The 24638-nt window shown below is 37.7% G+C and overlaps 1 protein-coding gene across 2 annotated transcripts in view; it reads right to left on the bottom strand.

The window, feature by feature from the left end:
* NCAM2 (neural cell adhesion molecule 2) overlaps positions 1 to 24418 on the bottom strand; it is a 545626-nt gene extending 521208 nt beyond the window's left edge. For both annotated transcript variants that reach the window (XM_070455106.1, XM_070455107.1), the window contains exon 1: positions 24197 to 24418. In XM_070455106.1, coding sequence (XP_070311207.1) covers positions 24197 to 24251 — 55 coding nt within the window. In that variant the 5' untranslated portion in view covers positions 24252 to 24418. The remainder of the gene's footprint in view (positions 1 to 24196) is intronic.
* Positions 24419 to 24638: the final 220 nt, after the last annotated feature.

Genomic DNA, 24638 nt, shown 5'->3' with positions numbered 1-24638 from the left:
TTCCAAGTAAAATTCACACATTTATTTAGGATGCAGTAAAGACTTTCATCTTTAGTTACAATGATTTCAGTATTTTAAAAGATAGAAATTGAATTCCTTCAATCAATCACAAACTATTAAAGAAAAAGTGGCACACTCGGTATTTTGTATATGTCCTTTCTGATATAAAGGTATTGTCACTTATGGAGACATAAATCATATTAAGTCCATCTACTTTTAAACTTTTAAATCTTTTCCCTTTGGAATAAAAGACAATGGATAGTTGGACAAAATATTAGAGATAATACCGTGGCACATTTAAAATACCTTTACAAACCACACAGAATTCTGACCTAACACAAAAATTTTCCCCCAATATACACTATTTAAGGTTTTTCTGCTTAAGTCAAAACATTAATTTAGACCAAGTCAAACTATCTGCTAGTTGAACTGACACATCACTTATCCCTTTAAGATGTATATATATATATATATTTAATTTTCATTTGTAAAATCAGGATGTTGACTAAAATAATTTGCAAGTCCTTCCCTTAAAAAGAAATATTCCAAAAAAAAAAGAAATATTCCAAGTCCATCTGGTTTTTGCTTTTGCTTTTTTTTTTTTTTTACAGAAATTCTCGGAAAACACAAAATCTAACTATCTTGCTTGCTTTAGGGGAGAAATTTGTGAGTAAGAGCAAGGTGTCTCACCCCAACAGTCCTTGGTATCATAAAGAAACTGCTATACTGCAGGTGGCAGAATAAAACTGTTTGATTTTCTAGCTCATCTTAGTCTGAGACTTATTTTCACTGTGTTGTTTCAATCGAATTCTCAGCACTTTGTGCACACCCATATAATCAAATTGCATTCACAGGCTGATATCACCTTTTGTCACTTATAAGGAAATATCACATATTCTTTGTATTATTGCTTTGAGAATAACTATATTATTGCTGACGCTAGATAGTAAATCCCTTGAGAAAATGATCCAGGGATTATACATCTTTCTCTTACCCATAGGGTTCAATGACTGAACAAAGAAACGGTTTGACAAATAGGAATGACTGAAAGAAACAGAAGCCCAAATTCTCAACGATACATTTGTTAATTTTTCTTCTTTATTCACCACTTTAAACTATGTTTTACCACTTTGTCTTAATACAAAATGCTGAACTATCTAAAACACCCCTGGAGAAGGAAAAGGCTACCCACTCCAGTATTCCAGGCTGGAGAATTCCATGGACTGTATAGTCCATGGAGTAGCAAACAGTTGGACATGACTAACAGACTTTCACTTTTACTTACAAATCATAAACACTAAATAATACTTACATCTTTGAATTATATTTATATATGTATATATGTGCAAATGATATTATAGATTAACAAAACATGCTATGCACTAGACGCTTTCCAAGGATGCTTATAAGAAATAGTACTAGTAAAAAATTTTCTGGGGAATTCTATCATGGTGCAGTGGCTAAGACTTCACGCTCCCAATACAAGGGGCATGGTTTCGATCCTTGGTCTGGGAACTAAATAAATAGCTCTACATGCCACAATTAGGGATTCCCAGGTGGCGCCAATGGTAAAGAACCCGCCTGTCAATGCAGGAGATGTAAAAGATGTAGGTTTGAGCCTTGAGTTGGGAAGATCTCCCCTGGTGAAGGGAATGACAATCCACTCCAGTATTCTTGCCTGGAGAATCCAATGGACAGATGAGCCCCACAGGTGGGCTACATCCATAGGGTCACAGAGTCAGACACATCACAACTAAGACCTGATGCAGCCAAATAAATAAATATATATATATTTTTTAAAATTCTGGAACTTTCCTAAAACCAGTATGAAAGCTATCATCTATTAACCTATTTAAAATGATCTGACTTAAAAAGACCACATAATAAATTAATTTTAATCTTCCTTTTGATTCATAGCATGGTTTCTATAGTTGATAATAAAAATTAAGTAACCCATCTTCCTTTTATTCCGTTTACCCAGTAAACTCTGAACTAAATGTAACTATAAAGGGAACAACATAGTTAGTTTAGATTTTTATGTCATTAAATACCCTGTTCCATAGACTCATTTAGATTTTTAAGAGTACTATGGTACATACATACTTTCACAGTATGACCAAATAAATGTGAACATCTGCAGACATAAAAAAACTCAATCCATTCTAAAGTAAATTGAATATTTAGGAATATTTTATTTTAAATGATAAATATTTTTATGATGGTTGACTTCTATTTTGCTTTTGGTATTGCTTTTGGTATTGTTATACAGGTTATTCAATTTTTGTAAGATATATATTCATATGCAAATCACTTCTGACTTTCTGATCTTTTCCCTGTTAAAATTAAACTGAAAAATGAGGTGTTGTAACATTTGTTTCCTCAGGTAAAACATTAAAATTAATCAATAATAGATTACTCAGAAACTATTAATACTCTATAATATTACATGAACATACATGAGCTATTTAAAATATATGATGCTGCAATTATATCAAAATGCATTATATATGACTGTTCTTTAGACAAAAATTTGTCAGAATAAATTAAGTGGTATAAATATTAACTAATATAACAGTTTAGCACAAAATTCAAATAACATTTATCTGGATAGTGCCATTTGAAAAGTCATTCCACACTTTTTATAACTGAAATCGGTTTTGCTATAGAGCATTTAGAACCAGGAAAAAAAAAACTGAATTTATTTAGGTAGGCTGGACATACATATAAGTACCTAAAGGTCAGCTTCTGAGTTTTTGACTATTACATGTACTTGCTATCTTCTCTGAAAATTTGTAAGAAATATTATTAACAAGGTGAAATGTAAATATCCTTTATTAAGTTACAAATAAACTACTGAGCTAATATACAGAAGGAAATCACATGTTTAAATATATTTATTAAGAATACATTGTCAAAGCACTTAGAGGCAAATTTGATTATTTATGTTTCCACTAAAACTATTCTAATCAGATAAAAGTGTATGTTCATCTTTAAAAATTTTGAAAGAGTACTTATTCCATAACTTTCACAGTAAGTATAATTTGCTTATTTATAACAGCTCCCACAGATATTTATTTTTTAACTCAATTTTTTGATACAGTTTTTCTTTCTGTTTCTACTCTGAATGTAATAACAACATGAAAGCATCATTTATTTTGTTCAGTAACTATTTCTGAGCATCCACTTTGTGCAACACATAACATAAAGCTTGTCTCTAACTACAGTCTGATTTAAAAGACAAGATTAGTGAAATCATATCACTTAAAATAACCCAGAAATAATGCAGGACTGTATGAGAGTACACGTCAAAATAAAGAGTACTTATCCAAATTCTAGTGGTTTATACCAGACAACGAAAGGTGGTTTGGGGCAATTAAGAAAGGCTTCCAAGAATAGTATACATCAAATATATCTCAAAAAAGCTGGGAAAGAAGAGAGACAGATTTCAAAACTGAAATAGGGCTTGAGCTTCATTTTATGTGATAAACTGAGGTAAGTGTGTTAGAGGAACCACTGCTGAAACTGCCCACCCTGGCCAGGCGCCATAGTGGTCAGACACCACAGTCCCCACTGCATGCCTTACCTTAAACGGGACGTACTGGGAAGGAACAGGAACTAACAAGCTACCATCAGCTGGAAGAACTTGGGAAAGGTCAAAGGCAAAGAGCAGATGCCAGTCTGTATGTCATACCGACCTCCCAGAATCCTCCTCCCTGGAATCCATTTTGGCTGATCAATGCGTGCACCACCAGGAAGGACCCTGAGTCAAAGTGACTGTTCAGAGACAACCCAGAAAGTAACCCCAGCACCACAAAATCCAAGACTGGGAACCATGCGGCAGAGCAGTTCTGAGTTTCCTTAACCTACTTCTCCACCCTAGCGCCCCTTCCCAATACAGTCTTTGGCTCTGTCAGCGTGTGTGTCTCCTTGGACAATTCATTTCCAAGTGCTAGACGAGAGCCCACTCGGGCCTAAAAGGGGTCTCCCTTCCTGCAACAAGTGGAGAGAATTTTAAAAGCTATCTTTAAAAATTATTCTGAGATTTCAAATGGGGGGATCAACTCAATCCTACTTTTTGTAAACATAGTAATCACTATTTACTCAATTTTCTCTCCTCTCAGGCATTTCCATTTCTCTCTTACATGTCTACATATTTAGACTTTATCACCTTGCAGATCTCTAAACCATGCTGCCTGTCATTTTCCACCCACTGAGCCAAGCCAGTCATCCATTGCTTGCCTGGATGGCAAGAGTTGAGAATCAAAAACTCATTATCGGCTCTCGATTTCCAAACAGCACTTTTAGCTAGAGCATGGCAGAATGAGTTGAATGTTAAAATCTGAGAGTCAAAATTCAGTCTTTTTGAAAGAAAGCAAATTTTCATGGCAAGTATTACTTTAAATATCAATAGCTAAAGATTTTATAAGAAACGATCCCTAAGATGAAAAGGATGAATGCTATAAGAACAGTTTCTTATTTCCTGAAAAGGGAAAAAATGCAACCAGTTGTTGGGAAGGATGAAAGCAGGAGATTCTTAAGTATCTCTTACAGCAGGGGTCCCAAACTCCAGGGCCACAAACTGGTATTGGTCCATGGCCTGTCAGGCACTGGGCCACATAGCAGGAGGTGAGTGGTGAGCAGCGAAGCTTTATCTCTATTGACAGCTACTCCCCATCACTCACTTCCCTGTGGCTCAGATGGTAAAGCATCTGCCTACAATGCAGGAGACCCAGGTTCAATCCCTGGGTCGGGAAGATCTCCTGGAGAAGGAACTGGCAACCTACTCCAGTATTCTTGCCTGGAAAATCCCATGGATGGAGGAGCCTGGTAGGGCTACAGTCCATGGGGTTGCAAAGAGTTGGACACAACTGAGCGACTTCACTTTCCCCATCACTCGCATTACTGCCTGAGCTCTGCCTCCTGTCAGATCTGTGACAGCATAATAAATGTAATACACTTGAATCATCCAGAAAGCATCCTCTCAACCCCTCCCTGTCCATGGAAAAAGTGTCTTCCATGAATCGGGTCCCTGACAAAAAGGCTGGGGACTGCTGTCTGAGAGGGTTCTCTCTTCCTTACCTGTGTTGTAACTTTTGGAAGGACTCGGAAGGCAACTGGGCAGCTCGTCCTATCATCTGTTCCATCATAATCTCTACTCCCACCACCACTGACAGACTTGAGAGAACCATCTACAAGCCTAGAGCACCAGAATGACTGACTCCAGCAGGGAACAAAGATGACAGAGAAGTCCAGTTGACCACAGAGGGGCCAAATTGTACCCCTCCCCCAAGTCTGACTTCTCCAATGTGGAAGTGCTTTAACATATGTTCTCTAATATGCAGATATTAGAGAAGAATACATTATCACTGAACCACCTTGGGTGAGGGAAGAGGGTATTGAAGGTCACTAAAGCTTCAACCAAGAAACACAAATGCATAGGCTATAGGTCAGGAGCATAACTAGCCAGCTCTTGAGAAAGGAACTGCTAATCCTCTGAGTTTAACCAGAACCAGCGGGAGAGGAGGTGAAGCCGTATTCAGTACTGTGAGAAACACATGCACTGACCACACAGACCATGTGGAATGCCAACAGTACAGACACTGTGCAAAGTCCAGGTGGAAACGAGAGTTTTGCTTGAGTTGAGGATGGAGATGAGTAGAGGGTGACCTCCCTGCTGGCTCAGATGGGAAAGCATCCCCCTGCAATGCGGGAGACCTGGGTTCAATCCCTGGGTCAGGAGGATCTCCTGGAGAAGGAAATGGCAACCCACTCCAATATTCTTCCCTGGAGAATCCCATGGACAGAGGAACCTGGTAGGCTACAGTCTATGGGGTCACAAAGAGTCGGACATGACTGAGCAACTTCATTTATCTATGAGTAGATGGCAAAGAAAAGAAAAACAAAAACATAAGCTTATAGCTAAACCGATACAAGAAGCTGAGTCAAGTTGAGAGATGAGGGGTGAAGGCCAGGAGAGCAGAAAACAGCCCTGAGAGGGAGACCCAATTTTGCACTGGATTCAGGAAAGATTGAGGGAAGGAGGCGAAGGGAGTGGCAGAGAATGAGATGGTTTGACAGCATCACTGACTCAAAGGACATGAATTTGAGTAAAGTCTGGGAGAGAGTGAAGGACAGAGGAGCCTGGAGAGCTGCAGCTCATGGGGTCCCAAAGAATCAGACAGGATTTAGTGACTGAACAACAAGTAATAAACTGAGAAATTATCTTTAATTTCTCATTCTGCCTCAGCTGTGGAGCTCTGCACCATGATGGAAAACAGCTAAGAAAGAGGAACATGCATGCTGGATACCATCAAAACCTCAAATGCCAAACTTTCCAACTGCCATCTGCCTTAGCAAACTGTGGGAAAACTAAACAGAATGTGGGCAATGGCAACATAATAATGGAGCTTTCCAAAAATAATAACCGCCTCAAAAATAAACATTCTGACATCTTCTCAGGGCGCTGTTTCCCATAGGGCTAAATTCCTAACCCTTTGGAAAATTTTTGAAGAAGCTTGGTTAATAAATTGTCAATACATGGACTTATACCATCGCTCTATAGCAATATTATTTATGCCATTAATAGGACAGTTACTATATGAGCAGCACTATTATTCCCATTTTATAGATGATAATATTAAAGAAGAGAGAAATCAGTCTCTTGCTCATGATCTCAATGAGCTCGTCAAGAAGAAGGTGATCAGGATTTGAATTCAAATCTGCTAGGTTTCAAGCTCTGCGCTCTTAACCATCACACAGCCTCTTTGCATGCCCACAAATCAAAACAGTAATTTGTGCAAATAAAATTAGCAAAGATTTTGCTTTGAAGCTAAAGGGGATGTCAAGATATTTTGATATTTAGTTATAAGTAGTGATCGGGGCTTCACTGAGTGTGCAACAGAGTTGGAAATAAAACACAGATGTTGAGATATTCCTTCAAGACAACATTTGGGGCACAGGATCTAAATTCATTTGCAGGAAACCACTACTAACTTGTGTAGGGGAAAGAGTTTCACCGCAGCACTAAATAGCCACTGGCCTCAGTGCCTGGAACTGCCATGTGCTGGCAAGAATCCATTTAGTACCCAACCATTCAGCCAGAACGCTTCAACAACCAGTAACGTGATGTGAATTCTGAACATTCTGGAAACAATTTTGACTGGTGTCAAACTGAACCATAAGGAGCAAAAGCAAATCAAAGAGATCTTTAAAAATGAGACCATTCAATGTCATTTATAGAATAAGGAAAGGGCCTCTCAAAATACTTCTTATTTCCATAAAACTGCAAACCAGTCAATGATAAAGATAATAAAACTATCTAATTTGAACACTATTACTTTACTGCAAATAAGGGAGCTCAGTTGTTTTGAATACCTGCAGATATGGATATGCTTTATACAAAAAGCATTATCAATATGTCTCACAAAAAAACTTATTACACAAATGAATTTGTTCTCTACCATTAGGAACAGAAGCAGATTATCTGCTTAGTAATCCTCAAAAGGGACATGGCAATCAACCACTGAGATATAAGAGAATCTGTATCTACAGTTTTATGATCCAATCCTTACTGTGATATTACAAGAAGGTTAGATAACTTTTCAGCAGCTTTGTAACATGAAATGCTTTAACTCAGTTGTGCAGTGCTATGTAAAGGAAGGGATAACTCTTGCTAGAAACTTAGCAGCCTTCCTCTCTTCAATTACAAATTGGGGAAAATGGAAATGAAGGATTCAAGCCTGTACATGCACTTCAATCACAACACAGTCCCTGAGCTGGAACCAAAGCATCCATGCTCTAAATGCTAATTTTATCTATATTCAGGGAATACGTTTTGACGAAAAACATCATAAATTATGAATACTTGTGAGCTTGGAGTTTGTTTTGAAAAAAATAAGGTGAGGGAGCTGTTTAGCTGTTCATTTTGTGAAACAAAAAGACAACAGATATTGTTTTGTAGTCTTGAGAAATTAAACACTGACTAATTAGTCTTCAGTTATACAAACTGTGAATAATAACTCCAATGTTTTATCATGGAGTACATTTTCTTCTTTGAAGCAAAAATAAGCAAAGAAAAAATCATTTAAAAATATTCATGGATTTCAGCAATAATGAAAGTAGTGAAAGAAATACAGTAAACATTTTGAAACAGTATGAAATAATGAGATAGTTTCCCCAAAATTTTATACACATATATATATGTGTGTACACACACACACACACACCCTCTTTCTCCTACACACATAAATGCACATATAAGTTTACCATTTGACCATTTAGAACAAACACAATGTTGGTAAGAGTACCTAGTGTAGGAAAAACAGCTAAGAGACAGTAATTATAGAGCAGGCACATAGTTTTTATACCCTAAGCACCTCAATCTCTATCTTGCCTTTTAATTCACGGCATAGTCTCAGGAAGACTTCCCTGGTGCCTCAGATGGTAAAGAATCCATCTGCAATGCAGGAGACCTGGGGTTCGATTCCTGCATTGGGAAGAGCCCTGGAGGAGGTCATGGCAACCCACTCCAGTACTCTTGTCCGAAGAATCTCCATAGACAGCGGAGCCTCGAGCGTTACAGTCCGTGGAGTCGCAACGATTCGGACACGACTGAGTGACTAGGAACACAGTCTCAGGAAGACATCATCTAGTGGTCAGGAACTGATGTAGTTCACATCTTAGTCTGAACCCTGATTAGTGAGTCTACATAGTCACACACATTTCAATATTTAGCCTGTCTCAGCAGTCAATTTCAAACCAAGACTCCTCTTTCACAGTTTCAACTTCTCCCTGTAAAGAAGACCCTGGTCCCCATTTCTATTTGTCATCCAGCTCTTCCAGAAATCAAATGAGTATCTTCCCTTGGCTTTCTTAAAGTTGAGCATGCTATTCTCTTGTCTAGTTTGGGAAAAAATAAAAGCAAATATATATATATATATATATATATATATATATATATTCCTCTTTATGTTCATTTATACTATAAGCTTCTGGAGTGCTAGGCAGGTTTATGCAATTTGTTTTCTTCCAAATGTGTAATCCTACACTGCCATACTTGGTCTACAGTCTTTAAGCACTGTATAGACACAGGCACTCAGGCCTTTAAATTCAAAATAAGCCTTCCTTCAAATACCACTCTGGCCACTTAATAGTCATGTGAAAGTGAAAGTCACTCAGTCATGTCTGACTCTTTGCATCCCCATGGACTCTATAGTCCCTGGAATTCTCTAGGCCAGAATACTGGAGTGGCCTATCCCTTCTCTAGAACAGGAATCGAACCCGTGTCTCCTGCATTGCAGGCGGATTCTTTACCAACTGAGCTATGAGGGAAGCCCTGTAGGTAAACTGCTTTATCACTCTATCTCTTAGTTTCCTTATTTGTAAAATTTTAAAATGACAGTAAGATATGTCTAAATGATATTAAATAAGAGCAAGTTTAGGAGATTGTCCAGGACACAGCCTGTTCATAAAGGAAGTTAACATTCTTACTACCATTCTTAAACAATAGTAACATGATGAACAATGTTGAGCTTCCTTTGAGGGTGACCTGGTAAGGAAAGATGACTTGCCAGGAGGCCTGGGTTCCAATCTCAACTTCGCCACTGAGCAACTCTGTGGGTTTGACATCACCTAAACATTTCAAAATCTATTACATCCCTTTCTATAAAACAGAATTATCCTCATATAGAAGTTTAAAAACTTAAATTAGATCACAGGTACAAACCACATAGGTACACTGTAAGTGCTTAAAAGACACTGACTTTTAACACTGTTTACATTCTTTGTCAAAAAGGCCCTTTCAAAATCCTGTGGCAGACTGTTTTTCTACATACTGCACACCACGTCCCCTCCCTCATTCTTCAGATCTTCCACTCAGCAACAGAAAGGAGTTGATTAGTCAAGGGAACTATGATAATGTCATTCTCCCCACCAACTGGTTTAGGGGAGTTCATCTGAAACAATTCTAGCCAAAGAGAATTGAGGGAAGTCTGCTGAGTGACATGGGGATTTTCCTTTACTATTAAAATAAGGCCACTCAAATAAGTATGTTTTTTTCTTTTTTTCCTACCTTCAGATTTCATGCTTAAGAATATTAAACTGGTGCAGCCATATTTCTTCCAGAAAGTCAGGGAAAACCAGCCAAAACTGAAGAGAAACTTAAAATCCAAACCTTCCTCCAGATAGCTCCTCACATTCTTTAGATGTTTATTTTTAAACCATTTTGAATGTGTTCTCTTCTTTGCCTCTGAAAGCATCCTACACTCATATAATTTCATTATGAAAGTATTCAATAAGTCAACCACAAATTGACTACTTACTCAATTATTAATAATTATAGTGTTTCATAATAAAAGAAGCCACTAAAAAATATAGCTGATATTTGAATATAATACCATATAGTTGTTAATGAATTATACTAACCCAAGCAATAGAGCTGCTCTACCTTGCCACCACTCAGACCCCCAATATCTCTAAGTTTTGTTGGTTCTCTACCTGCACTAATCTTTTCAGTCAATAAAAGATTTACTGCTTCACTAATTGGTCTTTCCTCACCTAGAGTTTAGCCACTCAGAAGAAATGGTCAGAAGGAATGGTAAAAACCTGAAACTAGGGCTACTGCTAAAGCTTGCTCTCTCCCTTTAGCAATTCCATATTACTTCAAAAGAATCGCGTTTCAGTCAGTGGAATGAATAAAATTTTAGGATCAAATATTAACTAAATTTGAATTTGAAATTTTGTACTTATTAGATGCTACTTCACTTTTATGAAATTCAGCTCCCTCTTTCAGAACTCCTAGATATGCTGTGAATATAAAAATGAGATAACTCATCTGAAAGTACCCTGCAGAGTTACTGACAGATCTTCTTTGGAGAAAGATTCTCTTCTTGACCAAACTCTCGCCAGGCTCCACTGAACCCTCAGCTCAATTAGGCTTCACCCTCGAACTATAAAGATCTGAACAAAACACTAATGTAATTTTAAACCACTCAAGGCCACATGCCAAGAATGTCTCTCATCCCCCTTAAAGTGCCTACCTGAGAAAATTCAAGGCTGCCAAAAGAATTTAGTTTGTCCCAGCCAACACCTGAAGATGGGGCCCCTGTCTCAGGCCCCGTAGAAATAGAAGAGCCTTACTTTGATAAGAACCAGTTATTAGCAAACCCAGATGGGATTCACAAGGACCAATTTCTATCTTTTTGTGAGTTTTGGCAATTTCTTAACTTCCCTGTCTCTATGGAGCACCCACTCAACCCTTCCCTATTCTCTCATTCTCCCTTTAAAACTTCCAGCTACCTCTGTACAAATTAAAGCTGAGTTCAGTTCATTCTGGGCTCTTCATCCTATTGAATATGGTAATAAACTCTTCCCAATATAGTATATTACTGATTAAAATTTGCCCTTACCATATTAATTAGTTCTGGATTTGGTTTTCTCTGACACTTAATTCAATTAATTCACCAAATACTTACAAACGAAATTGTTGAGGAAACAGTTGCCTGTAATCTGTGTTTTCTTGGGTAGCTCCTTCTCCCAATCTATGCATGTAACTATGTCAGCCTTTACCCCAGCTCTTCAAAGTCTGACCCTATCACCCACTTCCCCATTTCCTTTTAGCTGATGAATTATCCTCCCTGAAACAAAGGGTGACTGATCCACATTATTAGTACCATATTTACTTCCCTTTCTCAGTCAAAGTTCCCTGCATGCATTTCTGCTCAGCGGTTAGAATATATACTGTAATCACAACCAGTAAAAGACACTTCTTAGGGCCACTTCAACTCTCCAATCACATTGACAACAAGCAAGTGTTCAGAAAAGTATAGAGGATGGCAGAATATCATTTAATAACCTATGCTGCGTTTTCTCCCTAAATTGCAGACCGCATATAATCCCCACAAAAGTGAAATGTATTAGCATGGGGATTATATGGGGGCGACTCATGTAGATAACCAATTAAAATGATTATAAATCATGTGAAATTTGAGAAAGGAAAGTAAAAAATAGATGAATTATAAGCAATAGTAACATCTTTGATTGAAAACTGTTTCAAGTTAGAGACATACACAATAATGGTAACATTAGTGGGTAAATGGCAGAAAGATGAATAAGATGATAAAGTGATAAAGATATTCTGGAATATCTGAATATGTATTTTGTCCTATTAATTTAAATGCTTTTATCACTGAAGTCAGACCTAGAAAACACTATAAAACCAAATGTTTGAGGTTAAATTAGATCTCATTTTAAAAAAAGAAAAAATATCTAAGTATTTATGAAACAATAAGGTAAAAATAGTCCTTCTTTTATTTGCCTTTTTATTCATACAGTTCAGAATCGGCTTCCAATAATCATTGATTGAATAATCAACTTTTAATTAACCCCAGGGGATTATCTTGATTTTTAAGGACTTTAAATACTTTGCTCTGTTGACATATCAGACACTTACTATTGACAATATCTAATCTGTTTAATTATATTGTTATCAATGTATTATATCTCCCTAATTTATTTCTATATACTGAAGACTTTGAAACTCCAGCTAGATAACCATGTCCTATCTCTCAGATAAGGCTTCAGAAGAATATATCTCATAGCAAGATTTTAAAGTCTGCTTTATTCCCAGTCTAATTAATTTTCAGTATGGGAGATGAGATCAGGGATAAGGCAGCTCATCTCTGCTATTTAATTCCTCCTGAATTAAATAATCACTGTGTGACAGTTATTTTATTGAAATTAAGTATTTATTGAAAGCCTATCACATGTATGGCAATGATATAAACAAATGTTGGAAATAAACATAGGAACAATAGTAATACTTCTCAACAAACCAAAGCATCATCCAAAGTCAAGGGTAAATATATATATATATATATATTATATATATTCTGTTTTCCTTCTGCTGGGTAAAAATGTTCATTCATCACATGTTTACTAAGCATCTACTATGTTCCAGGAATACACATGAATTTACAATAAACCCTCTAATCTAGTAAACTGCATTTAATGGGAAGCCAGCATGGAAAGACAGTCTTGTCTTGGAGTTCACTTGCAAGGTCATAGTGAAGTGTGGCATGCAGAAATCAGATATAACACCAGCGTGTCTTGTACTTTGACTAGTATGTAGTAGGCAACTGACATGTACTTGACGAAAGATGTCTCTGGGGATGAGACGCTTGAGTTGAGTCTTGAAGAAAAATAATAGTAATTTTCCACAGAAAGACAAATATGTAAAACACATGGCCTGTGTATACACAGGGACCATACTGGGAATTCCAGGAATGGTGTTAGAGTGATGTGCTCATTAACAAGCAATGGGGCTGAGAGAATAGCATTCTGTAAATGAACAAAAGGCAAAACTCTCAAAAGTTCTAAGTCAGAAACTTCCAAATAATTCAACTGAAAGGTAGACCTCTAATTAAAATTAACAGCATGGATCCCATAAACACAGTCCAAAAGTAACTAAACAGCATAGCAGCATAAAACATGTACTAAGTTATTTTTCAGAATTGCTTTGTATGTATCAGTAAAACATACTCAGATAAAAACAGAGACATCGTAACAGAAAAATGTGCTAGAGTAAAACATTTATGTCAAGTCCTGGTCTTACCATGTCTTAAATCTTCCTTCAAGGATGAGCAAATTTACTTCTTTGAGGCTCACTTGCTTTTTTCTAACTCAGAATTAGTATCACCTTTCAGGATAATTGAGTGACTTTAAATAGATAAATTAAAGTTGACAGAAAAAGTTTTTGTCAACTACTCTGCCTCAGTACTTACATACATTTTGAAATATTAAATTTATAACATAATTCTTTGATAGTTAAAACATTGGTATAAAGCATTATATATAATGTAAAGAACCAGGTAGGGTGAAGTTAGTTATTCTATGATAAAGAAGTGAACAAGCTTTAAAATGTGTTCGGCTTCAGCTAGTTTTAGAAAGCTATATGTGATTTATCCAAGTAAATAAAGTTAAAAAATCAGAAACATGTCAATATCATGACTCAGTACTTTGATAAAGAATAGGTACATATCTCATTTATATATTAATATTCATGAAATCCGTGTATAGATTTTCTCTGACCTAAAGTTGCTGCTATAATATAAAAATAAAACTTCTCAGTTGGGGCAATACTGAACATTTTTGATGGGCCAAAAATAATAAACAGAGATAAATTAAGTGGGACAGTAAACATAATCAGAAAGCTTCATGTTAGAATGAGTAGAAAACTGGTTGGGAGTGGACAAGTTACACCAACAGAAAACCTGTCCAGAAGCCCTCTCATTAGTACTTAGAACAAAGCACAATGTGCTTATTTTCTTAAATTGGAGCCTATTCTATTATATAATATAGGTCTTAGCCATATTCACTGGTTTCTTTTATAAGTTTTGACATCTGTTTCTATTACACCATATCTGCATCCTTGAAAAATGCTGGTGTCTGCAAAATTGTGCAGTAAAAAATATCAGGGCTTATGGAAAAAGACAGGATTGGAGGTCAGAAAATGTGAAACCTTCAGAAATTTAAAACCAAGCACTAACAAAAACCATAACAATCTTTTTTTTAAAAAAAAAAGCACAGTTAAATCTCTACTGGTATTTGTATCCAGTTTCTGCATCTTCTTTCAAGATATAAGCCTAAAGGGCACTAACTTTAAAATGAAAACTATGATCCAGTGTTTATCCTCTAAAAAATAAGGCAACAAACATGTCATTTTAACACAGAGGAAAGTGATTTCCCAGTTTCTCCAAATGCACTCTCAATGATGCCAGATATATAATGTTGTAGAAATCAAGATGGTTCTTAAAGTCACTAAGAAACAAACACTTGTGCTAAAGAAAGGCACCTGATTTGACTTTTCACATTTATCTTAATACTTCAGAGATTGCTAAGGCCCTCTGTTCAACTGTGAGAAAGCTTGCTTTTGGTTACTTAAATATTAATGACCTGAAGAAATCATATATGCATCAACACAATTCCTATCATCCTCATATTTACTAGTTGCGTACAAACTAATACACATCAAAGAAACACACATTAATGCAGAAAGAAATTACATTTTACCTTAAATGCATTTGATGCTCTTGGCCATAAAGTTGTGTGTCATCAGATAGAACATATTTAAGAGCTCTAGGCAAATCAGACACTTTCAGTCTCAAACACCATCTATCAAATGTGGTTTTATCAGGATTAAATCAGATAATGAGTGAAAATGCCCAGTACAGCTCCCTGGCATAGAGCAGACATTCAAAAAGATCAGTTCACTTGGATACTAACAGAAAAATATTCAGCTCTCATAGAGAGTTGAACATAGTTCAATACCAAATTTCTTTTCTTGTTTTAGTTTAGGTTTGGGGTTTCTTTCTTTTTTTTCTTATTTTGTCAAGTTTTGTTTTGTTTGCCTGGAACAATACTTTTAATAAAAAACATGGTTAAAACAGAGAAGATTAAGACTATATAAGAAAAGCAAATCTGACCCACATGCTTTTGAAATTTCATCTAAAATTTCAGACAAACTTAATAATCCTAGAGTATAAATAATGATGAAGAAAGACATAAAGACAGGAGTTAAATGAAAGCAGAGAAAGATGCTGAAGAAATAATAAAGATTAGCAGTATACCTCAAAATTTAATACTGACATTTCCATCTAGATGTTCCATAGATTACTCAATGTATAATTTAAAAAAAATAATAAAAATCGGGTTAGCCAAAAAGGAAAATCCCAAATGAACATTTTGGCACCCAATACAAAGAAGTAAGAAAAACCCTTGCCTGATATCAGCAGTATTCTTTATTTACTTCCCTATTTCTGTTAAGATATAATCATTCTTTCTGTCAAACAGGCTTAAAACTTCAGGGGTCACATTCCTTCGAGTTCCCCAAATTTAATGTGTTATTAAGATCCATTAATTCTTTCACAGAAACATGTGTCCTGTCCATTCACTCCTTTTTCATTTTCTTCTGGTCCACACCACACGTGGTAAGTGGACTTAAAACAAAATTTAACTCCGTGTTATTTTCCTGCCCAAAAATGCTTGAAATTCAGTTCAGTTCATTAGCTCAGTCATGTCCGATTCTTTGTGACCCCGTGAATTGCAGCACGCCAGGCCTCCCTGTCCATCACCAACTCCCGGAGTTTACCCAAACTCATGCCCATAGAGTTGGTGATGCCCTCCAGCCATCTCATCCTCTGTCGTCCCCTTCTCCTGCCACCCCCAATCCCTCCCAGCACCAGGGTCTTTTCCAATAAGTCAATTCTTCGCATGTGGTGGCCAAAGTACTGGGGTTTCAGCTTCAACATCAGTCCTTCCAGTGAACACCCAGGACTGATCTCCTTCAGGATGGACTGTTTGGATCTCCTTGCAGTCCAGGGGACTCTCCAGAGTCTTCTCCAGCACCACAGTTCAAAAGCATCAATTCTTCAGTGCTCAGCTTTCTTTATAGTCCAACTCTCACATCCATACATGACCACTGGAAAAACCATAGCCTTGACTATGGACCTTTATTGGCAAAGTAATGTCTCTGCTTTTTAATATGCTGTCTAGGTTGCTCATAACTTTCCTTCCAAGGAGTAAGCATCTTTAATTCATGGCTGCAATCACCATCTGCAGTGATTTTGGAGCCCCAAAAAATAAAGTCAGCCACTGTTTCCACTGTTTCCCCATCTATTTCCCATAAAGTGATGGGACCGGATGTCATGATCTTAGTTTTCTGAATGTTGAGCTTTAGTCAAACTCAGCTTTGCCGCAAGGCTTTACTGCCTCCCAGTCTCTCCAATATTTCCATAATTGAGGGCAACAACTCACCTTTCTAAATCCTTAATTAATTTGTACTATTTCTTAATTAACTAAATTGGATTATTTCTGTCCTCTGAACATTTGCCTTTTTCCCTACAACTTATTCTCCTTGTATTATTTTCTCTATTTAGTCCCACTGTGTTGAGGCCCTCTTTGCTTTAGTGAGCAACAATGTGCTGTCCCAGGAAAGATGCCAATCTTACACATGCACTGAGATCAAACCTTTGTCTCTTAGCAGGGCAATCTTGGGTCCTTCAACTTCCACACCTCACAGACTTCAACTGACAAAGGGGAATATGATATGATAAAAGTTACAGTACTGATATGAAGCCAGGTAGTACATATATAGTGCATATAACTGAGCCAGGCAGTTAACACTGAACAAGTGTTAGGTCTTTCTGGGTGCTGAATTCCTAAGAACTTATTTAAATCATTTAATTTTTAACTAATTATATGATGAAAGTGAAAGCTGCTTGGTAGTGTTTGACTCTTTGCGGCCCCAGGGACTATACAGAACATGGAATTCTCCAGGCCAGAACAATGGAGTGGGTAGCCTTTCCCTTCTCCAGATCTTCTCAACCCAGGGATCAAACCCAGGTCTCCTGCTTTGCAGGTAGATTCTTTACCAGCTGAGCTACAAGGGAAGCCCAATTATACTGGAGTGGGTAGCCTATCCCTTCTCCAGAGGATCTTCCCGACCCAAGAATTCAACCCAGCTCTCTTGCATTGCAGGCAGATTCTTAACCAAATGAACTATCAGGGAAGCCAATTATATGATATCTTTGGTCATTAGTTGAACACTTTATTAATCTCTCATATGTGGATTTGGATTCTTAACTTCATACATTTATTATCTTCTCCATTATAAATCTTAAATTCCAAGCATCTCCCTCCCTCCAAAACACCAAATTTTCATTTTCAAACAAATGCATCAAATACATTAAAAAAAAAAAAATAGGCATTGAACTAGCAGTAAGAAAAATATAATCCTAATTTATACTAACTAAAATTTATATAGGAAAACCAGGTAATTCTTCTCAATTTCTTCATCCATAAAGTAAATACTTCCTTGGATTCTTGACAATCTTGAGTTACTAAGTAATTGAAAGCACTTTGAACAAGTGGTTTTCACTGTTATAAAATGCTGAGGTTATCCACACTGTATGGCCTCAACAATATTTGATATTTGATTTACTGACAAAATGGCACATAATATAAGTATTTACTTTGAGGTGAAGAACCATTAGATAATGTTTTTTAATCTATGCAAAAGTTTGGTGTTTCGAGAACTGAAGTGAGAAGTTACAGACCAGAACTCTAGTTATTAATCCCTTTTCTTCTCTATTTGACCTTTAGCAAGTCACACCATAATTATGTGCCACTTAAGACTCTTTGTGACTAATTCCAGCCTGGTGTTGGTCCATATAAGGGGTTCATGATACAAAAAAGAAACACATTCCTCAAAATGATTCCCTGCCCTCTGCTGGAAATATATATTCCATCACTGTGACTATGAGTAACGCCCCCTAGAGTTGTTTATCACACAACCTATATAATCACTCCCAAGAATGCTGCCCAATAAGATGTCTGACACATGTAATCACTGACTGATGAATGAGTCACTCTGATTAATGAATTAGATTATCTCCACCCGCTCAATATTTTTCTCTAATCACAGAACAGCATATGATGCTATTTTAAATCAATAAATGAACCGTTTTTAAGTAAAAGGCAGTTTATATGTATGCATATTATTTCAAAAATATACATAATGTCTAGCATAGTAGGATTGCCATTTTATAACATGTCTACACATATGTGTTATCACAACTGCTCCTCTTAACAGTACAGCAAGGTCACCTAGGAATTTTTATATCAGATTTTCAAATGGGCAAATAATGGCTGTGAGAGATTAAGTTGCTTCTTCAGTCAAGAGGCCCTCAGGGTTCTAGGCCCTCCACTTCCAAGTCAAGTGTTTGTTCTCCTTCTCCGGTCTTTTTAAAAAACAAATTCCTGACATACCCTTCTGCCATGTGAGGACACAGGAAAAAGATGAGCATCTGTAAACTAGAGAGGGGCCCTCACCAGATATGGACTCTTTCAACTCCTTCCTTTTGGATGCCCAAGCATCCAGAACTGTGATAAAATAAATATGCATTATTTAATCAGTTTAGCATTTGGTATTCTGTAACAGCAGTTCAAGTATACCAAGACAGAAATATAGTGAACTTTTGAATTTGTGTAGTTATTTCAAGTGATGAGATGAGCCTCTTTGTTAATTTTCTATGTTCATTGATCTATAAGCTCCCTGAAGTTAGGAAAACTTACTTAATTATCTTTGTATTCTCTGTTCCTTGAATAGTGTATGGGACATAGAATCGACTCTATAAACTTTGTCAGTAATTGACTTCTTGATCTATTGGAGTGAGAATATTTACTGATAAGTTCTGATTAACTTTCTACATTAAATATGCAGGCATATATATATTGTCTTACATATTTAGTTTTATTTGAAATTTGCTACAAATATTTACTTATTTTTTTATGTTATAGTCATGAGTGTTTTAAAATAAATGTGTCATTTTAATAAAAAAATAAATAAATAAAAAACAATTTTCATCAAGTGACCTAAGATTCTCCCAAGGTTAATCTGTTGATTGTTATGATTATAAATACCCTTAACACTCCCCCATCTGCCTCTTAACTATTTAAATTCAGGCAAGTTTATTTCATTAGATCACTGTTCTTGTTGCTCAGCCCCTAAGTCATCTCCAACTCTTTGTGACCCCATGGACTGCAGCACGCCAGGCTCCTCTGTCCTCTAATGGAGTTTGCTCAAATTCATGTCCATTGAGTCAGTGATGCTATCTATCTTCCTCTGCTGCTCCCTTCTCCTATTAGATCATAGCTTTCTAAAATATTTCGCAATGTTTGAAGAATTGTTAGTGACACAAGTGAGCATGTGAAACGAGGGAGTGTGTTGATAATCATTTGAGATGAGCACTATTGTTATAATTGCAAATAGTTCAAAGTTATTAAAATATTTAAAAGAGTGCCATACAGAAGCACTTTTATTTGCTGAACAATTAAAGATATCTTGGTTCTGTGAAACTCAGGAATATTAAACATTTAATAACAGCACTGGTTGCATCTTAAAGTGTTCTCATACCATGTAATTTGGAACATTAAAACTATAATCTGTTAAATAGGCCTATCTTCAGTATAACTGGGATAGTATAAAGGGCACAGGGAATTTAGAATTTAGGTCAATAAAACTTGAAAAAACAACCATACTCACTTATAAGAATATTAAAATTATTAAATCTGCATCCACCAACTCCTAGAGGATTATTTTTATTTTGGACCAAAAAAGCAATTCAAAGTACTTTTCCAGGTACACTGTTGTGAGAGATGACCGCCAAAACAGAAGAATTAAAATCATTTCCCAAATGTCAAAAGCCAGAGGAAGCAGCGAGACTAGTTCCGGGGTCTTCAGGGACAAGCCTGTCTGCGTTCTCACCTCCCCGTCTCAAGGAAACAGGCAAAAACAAATCACGCTGTTAGCTTGGTACTGAACACTCTCTGTATCTCATTTCTCAGTCTCAGTACAAACAAGTCCCATGTTTGAAAACAGGCCATTTTCTGTACTAACTTATCTGAAGTTTGAGTTTCTTCTTGGGCCGCATGAGGTTCTTCCGTCCCCCTAATTCCTTCTCTGAGAGGGCATTACCTCTGAGAGACCATTAGCCCTGAGTGCCACTGAACAGACTCATGAACAGTCAGGACCCGCCAGCTTCCCTTCCAGTTCTCTGGGCATCACAATTCATCACTGGACACCAAAGTGACCAAAAGCTCCACTGAACTCCTTCGACATAAAGCAGAGGAAGAAATCCTGTGGCTCATTCATTGAGGATAAGGATATTAATTTCCATAGTCTATCTTCTGTACATGCAAATGAATGTGGAGTGATTCAACTGAAACCTTAAAAAGAAAGGCTGACATCAAAGCACTAGAGCCAGGTAAGCAAGACAGGCTGTCTGCTTAAGAGCCTCCACAGGAGACAGGTTTGTGGAGACCTTCCTGCAGACCTGAATCCAGTGGTCACCCACACACCTGCACTTTATTTTTAGCAGGTACACCTGTCTAATGAACAATGACTTACCAGCACTCCATCAGGAAGCATAATTGTAAGCAGATGCCTGTAAGTTCAACTAACTAACTGGGTAACTCACCCTCCTCTCCCCAATGATTTTGGCTGAGGTGAGTGTTCTAGGAATGTATCTTGTACTGGATGGCAAGAGAGATCCAGCTGAACAGATACTTCTGTTCATGCTTAATAATTTCGAACAACAGCGCTTCTAATGTATGTATGCGAACAGTCATAGATGATTATTAATCGCACTTGGGTAATTTAGAAGAAAATTATTTCAAAAATTTAAAGTTTCAGGAAAGCAGCCCCTACATGTGAATCCAAATTTACAGAGATCCAAACAGCACATGCACTGTGAATCACAGGCTCAAGTTATCATTTGAGACTTAATGATGACAGAAGCTGTGACCGAGTTCTAAATAAAAAGGAAAACTAATTGCAGAAGTTAGAGCAATGGAATATTTGTTTCATTGACAATGAAATCCAGACTCAACAATTAAATCCCAACTGCACTTCATTGGATATGAATCTTGCAGTGAGAAGGAGAGGCTTTTAAAGGAGCATTTCTGCTACAATAAAAAGCCTCTCACTACAGCAGAACAATAACCTTGTGTTGAAAGTTAGAAGTAGAACTATTAGGCCTTGTTAGCTAATTATGGTATTGGCATCCACTTAAGTTGGTCAGTTTTTCACTTCTGTCATTTTCTGCTATTCCACGGCCGCAGTTCAAAACATTTTGACTACTTAAAAGGGAATACATCATCATTGCCTTTCCCCAGTCTAACTGCACACCACTTTCCAAAGCGATAGCTTCAATCATGCTTCATAAAACCTCCTGCAAGTATATTGTTGGAAACATAAATCAGCAAGCTGCGATTTTAGTATTTCGAAGGCAAGCCCAGGGATCACTGACTGGTGGCTTTTCCATGGCCCCATTTACAAAAGAATAAACAAAATTATGAGTTACACTAGATGCATTTTTTTTTTTCAAACTGCTCCCTGTGGTGCTTCTGATACTTGCTGCTGCATCCTTAATTGGAGAACCAAAACACTAGCAGAGAGGAACTGGACTTCAGGATCAGGATTGCCGTTTCCAGGCACCTCTGACTTCATTAGGACACATGGCACAGAAGTACCACATGTTCTGTTTCACAAAAGCTCGGGCTCTCTGCTATGCATGCATCTATACCTCCGTGAGTGCCATGCATTTTTAAATTGTACTAGACAGAGAGATCTTGAGAACGATGCTCTCTCCCTTCCCTGTTACATTACAGTGAATATGGGCTCCCCGTCAGGCATGCTTCAGTCTCCAAGCCCCTCTTTATAATCACCCTGCCTTCTGAATTCTAAACTGGTGAATCACAATTTCAAATATGTGTTACACACACAGACCCAAATTATAGGTGTCTGTGTGTACTATTTAAACACTCCCAGATTTCTTTTTTATCCCCCAAATTCCAACACACTTAATGTCTATGACGGTAAATTCAAAGACTCCACAACTGACACATTTTTTTTTTTCTCCTCCAAATCAGTCACAATATAATCCTAAGTCTGCACAAACTTGCCTTCCATGATGTCCCCATTTTGTCCACACTGTCTACACTCTGTTAATTGCAGTGGTATTTTAACCGCAATTTTGGGGGACTGCTTCTCAGTATTCAGAAATACCTGTCTATATTATAAATGAACAGTTAAACATAATCAGCAGCTCTCCAACAATTAAAGCAGCATATCTTTAGGGCAGAGTGTGTATATTGATCGTTGCTATCAAAATGATTCAATTAACTGGCTGGCCTAATATAAGCTTCAGATGGTCAAAACTGCAATTTTGCTACGACTGGAATTTTGCATACTCTATTCTTTTAAGGGAAAATGAGCAGCCTCTTAGCAAGTCACTTTACAAACTAAAGCCGCGTCCAGCGTTTGACTTCTAATTTCTGAACATAAAAATCTGTATCCAATCGGGTTTCATCAGCCACTAACACTATAGCTTTAGGGAGGAGAAGGGCAGAGAAAGGAAGGCTTCATATCCAAAATGTCAAGCCCTGCTGAAGAATGATAGAAGGACCTAGGGAGTGTGGAAGAACAGACCCACCTTAAAATGGAGTTCTACCACCCCCTGCTGGACCAAATGAGAAACACAGAAGAGGCTACAAAGCTTAGAACTGAATACAGTGGAGATATTTTAGCTTGTGCTGTAATTTATATTTTTCTCAAAAAAAAAATTTCATGCTACACTAATAATATAACATTCTCTGCGATTATTACACATCAGAAAATTACTGCTATATATATACATGTATATATATATATATATGTATTTTGGAAGACTTCCACCAATGCCTGTTTTAGCATTTTGGGTCCCCAATTTAAATGCCCAAACTTGTCTGGACTGTTGAAAATGCATCCATTTATTATAAATATATTTTACGTGAATACAAACTAAACAAAGCAATGCAAATTCACATCTATCTCTATAAACAGAGGCAGCTTCCCCAAATTCTCTCTGAGGTTACTCTAGTAAGCTATTTCTGTTTTTTTCTAAACAGATAAAAATCCCACCAGTTCCCCACAAGCCAAAACATCCCTTACAGGTGTAATTAGAATCTGATGACATAAAAAATGTCAACCTCACTGTATTAACAAGGGGTGGGGGGGGTGTGCTGAAAACGAATGACTGCAAGACATTCCTAGTTTTATCCATCTGCTTTCTTACACACATCCATGACCCCTCTCTTAGTTCTCAACAGAAATAAACCATCATCATTCACTTCTGTCAGAAATTGGGGGTCTTGGGCAAGGGAATGAAAAAAAAAGTCTCTAAGAATTGAATTTCCTGCACACAACAGAGATATCTCACAACGAGTTTAATGCTGATAGCTTTTTGCTGCTTCTTTAAAACATCATCCTTCCCTTGCCTTTCGCAACCTCAGACATTTAACTGGTAACACATGCCAACCTACTCATCCAATTTTTTTTTGATAATGAAAATCAAAGAAAGCCAAGATCCCTGAGAAAGATACAGTTTTTCTCAACCTCCGGCTCGCTGATGCCCATCTCCCAGCCTGTATTTTCTTCTTCAAGGGTCTCCTCAGACCAGACATCATTAGGGGGAAATAATAATAACAACAATAACTATAAGTTCAGTCCCGTCATTTAATTCTTCCTGGAGCTCCTTCTGGCTCTCTTGGTTGGGTAGAAGGGGGAGGGAAAGTAAACGCAAGAAAAGCACCGCACTCCTACCTTGCCCGCTACTGACAAGCAACCCGAGCAGGTAGAAGGAGAGGAGGCGGCTCATGTTCAGGACGTGACGCCGGTGGACAGTTCCAAAGTTATTAAGTCCAGCCCCGGAGAGAGAACCTTCCGCTGTCACGGCCGCCTCTGTGAGAGCCGCCGCCGCTCCGGGGGTGCCCCAGCCGCCCGCAGCCCGCGCGCTCCTCCTCGCAAAGTGACTGCAAGCTCCGCTCCCTGCCGCACTATATCCAGGCGGCGGCAGCGGCGGCGGCGGCGGCGGCAGCAGCACCAGCAGCAGCGGCCGCCGCGGCGGCAGCAGAGCCGGGCGGGGAGGGAGGCGGGGGCGGGGGCGCGGGGAGGGGCGGGGCGGGGCGGCGCGGCCCAGGCGTATCCCTCCGCGCCGCACGGCGACCGACCGACAGCCGGCCGGGAGGCGCGCGGCCCCGGGATT

The sequence above is a fragment of the Odocoileus virginianus genome, chromosome 25 (genome assembly GCF_023699985.2).
Source record: "Odocoileus virginianus isolate 20LAN1187 ecotype Illinois chromosome 25, Ovbor_1.2, whole genome shotgun sequence".
In the NCBI taxonomy this organism is placed as follows: domain Eukaryota; kingdom Metazoa; phylum Chordata; class Mammalia; order Artiodactyla; family Cervidae; genus Odocoileus; species Odocoileus virginianus.
This window is presented reverse-complemented; position numbering and strand designations above follow the sequence as displayed.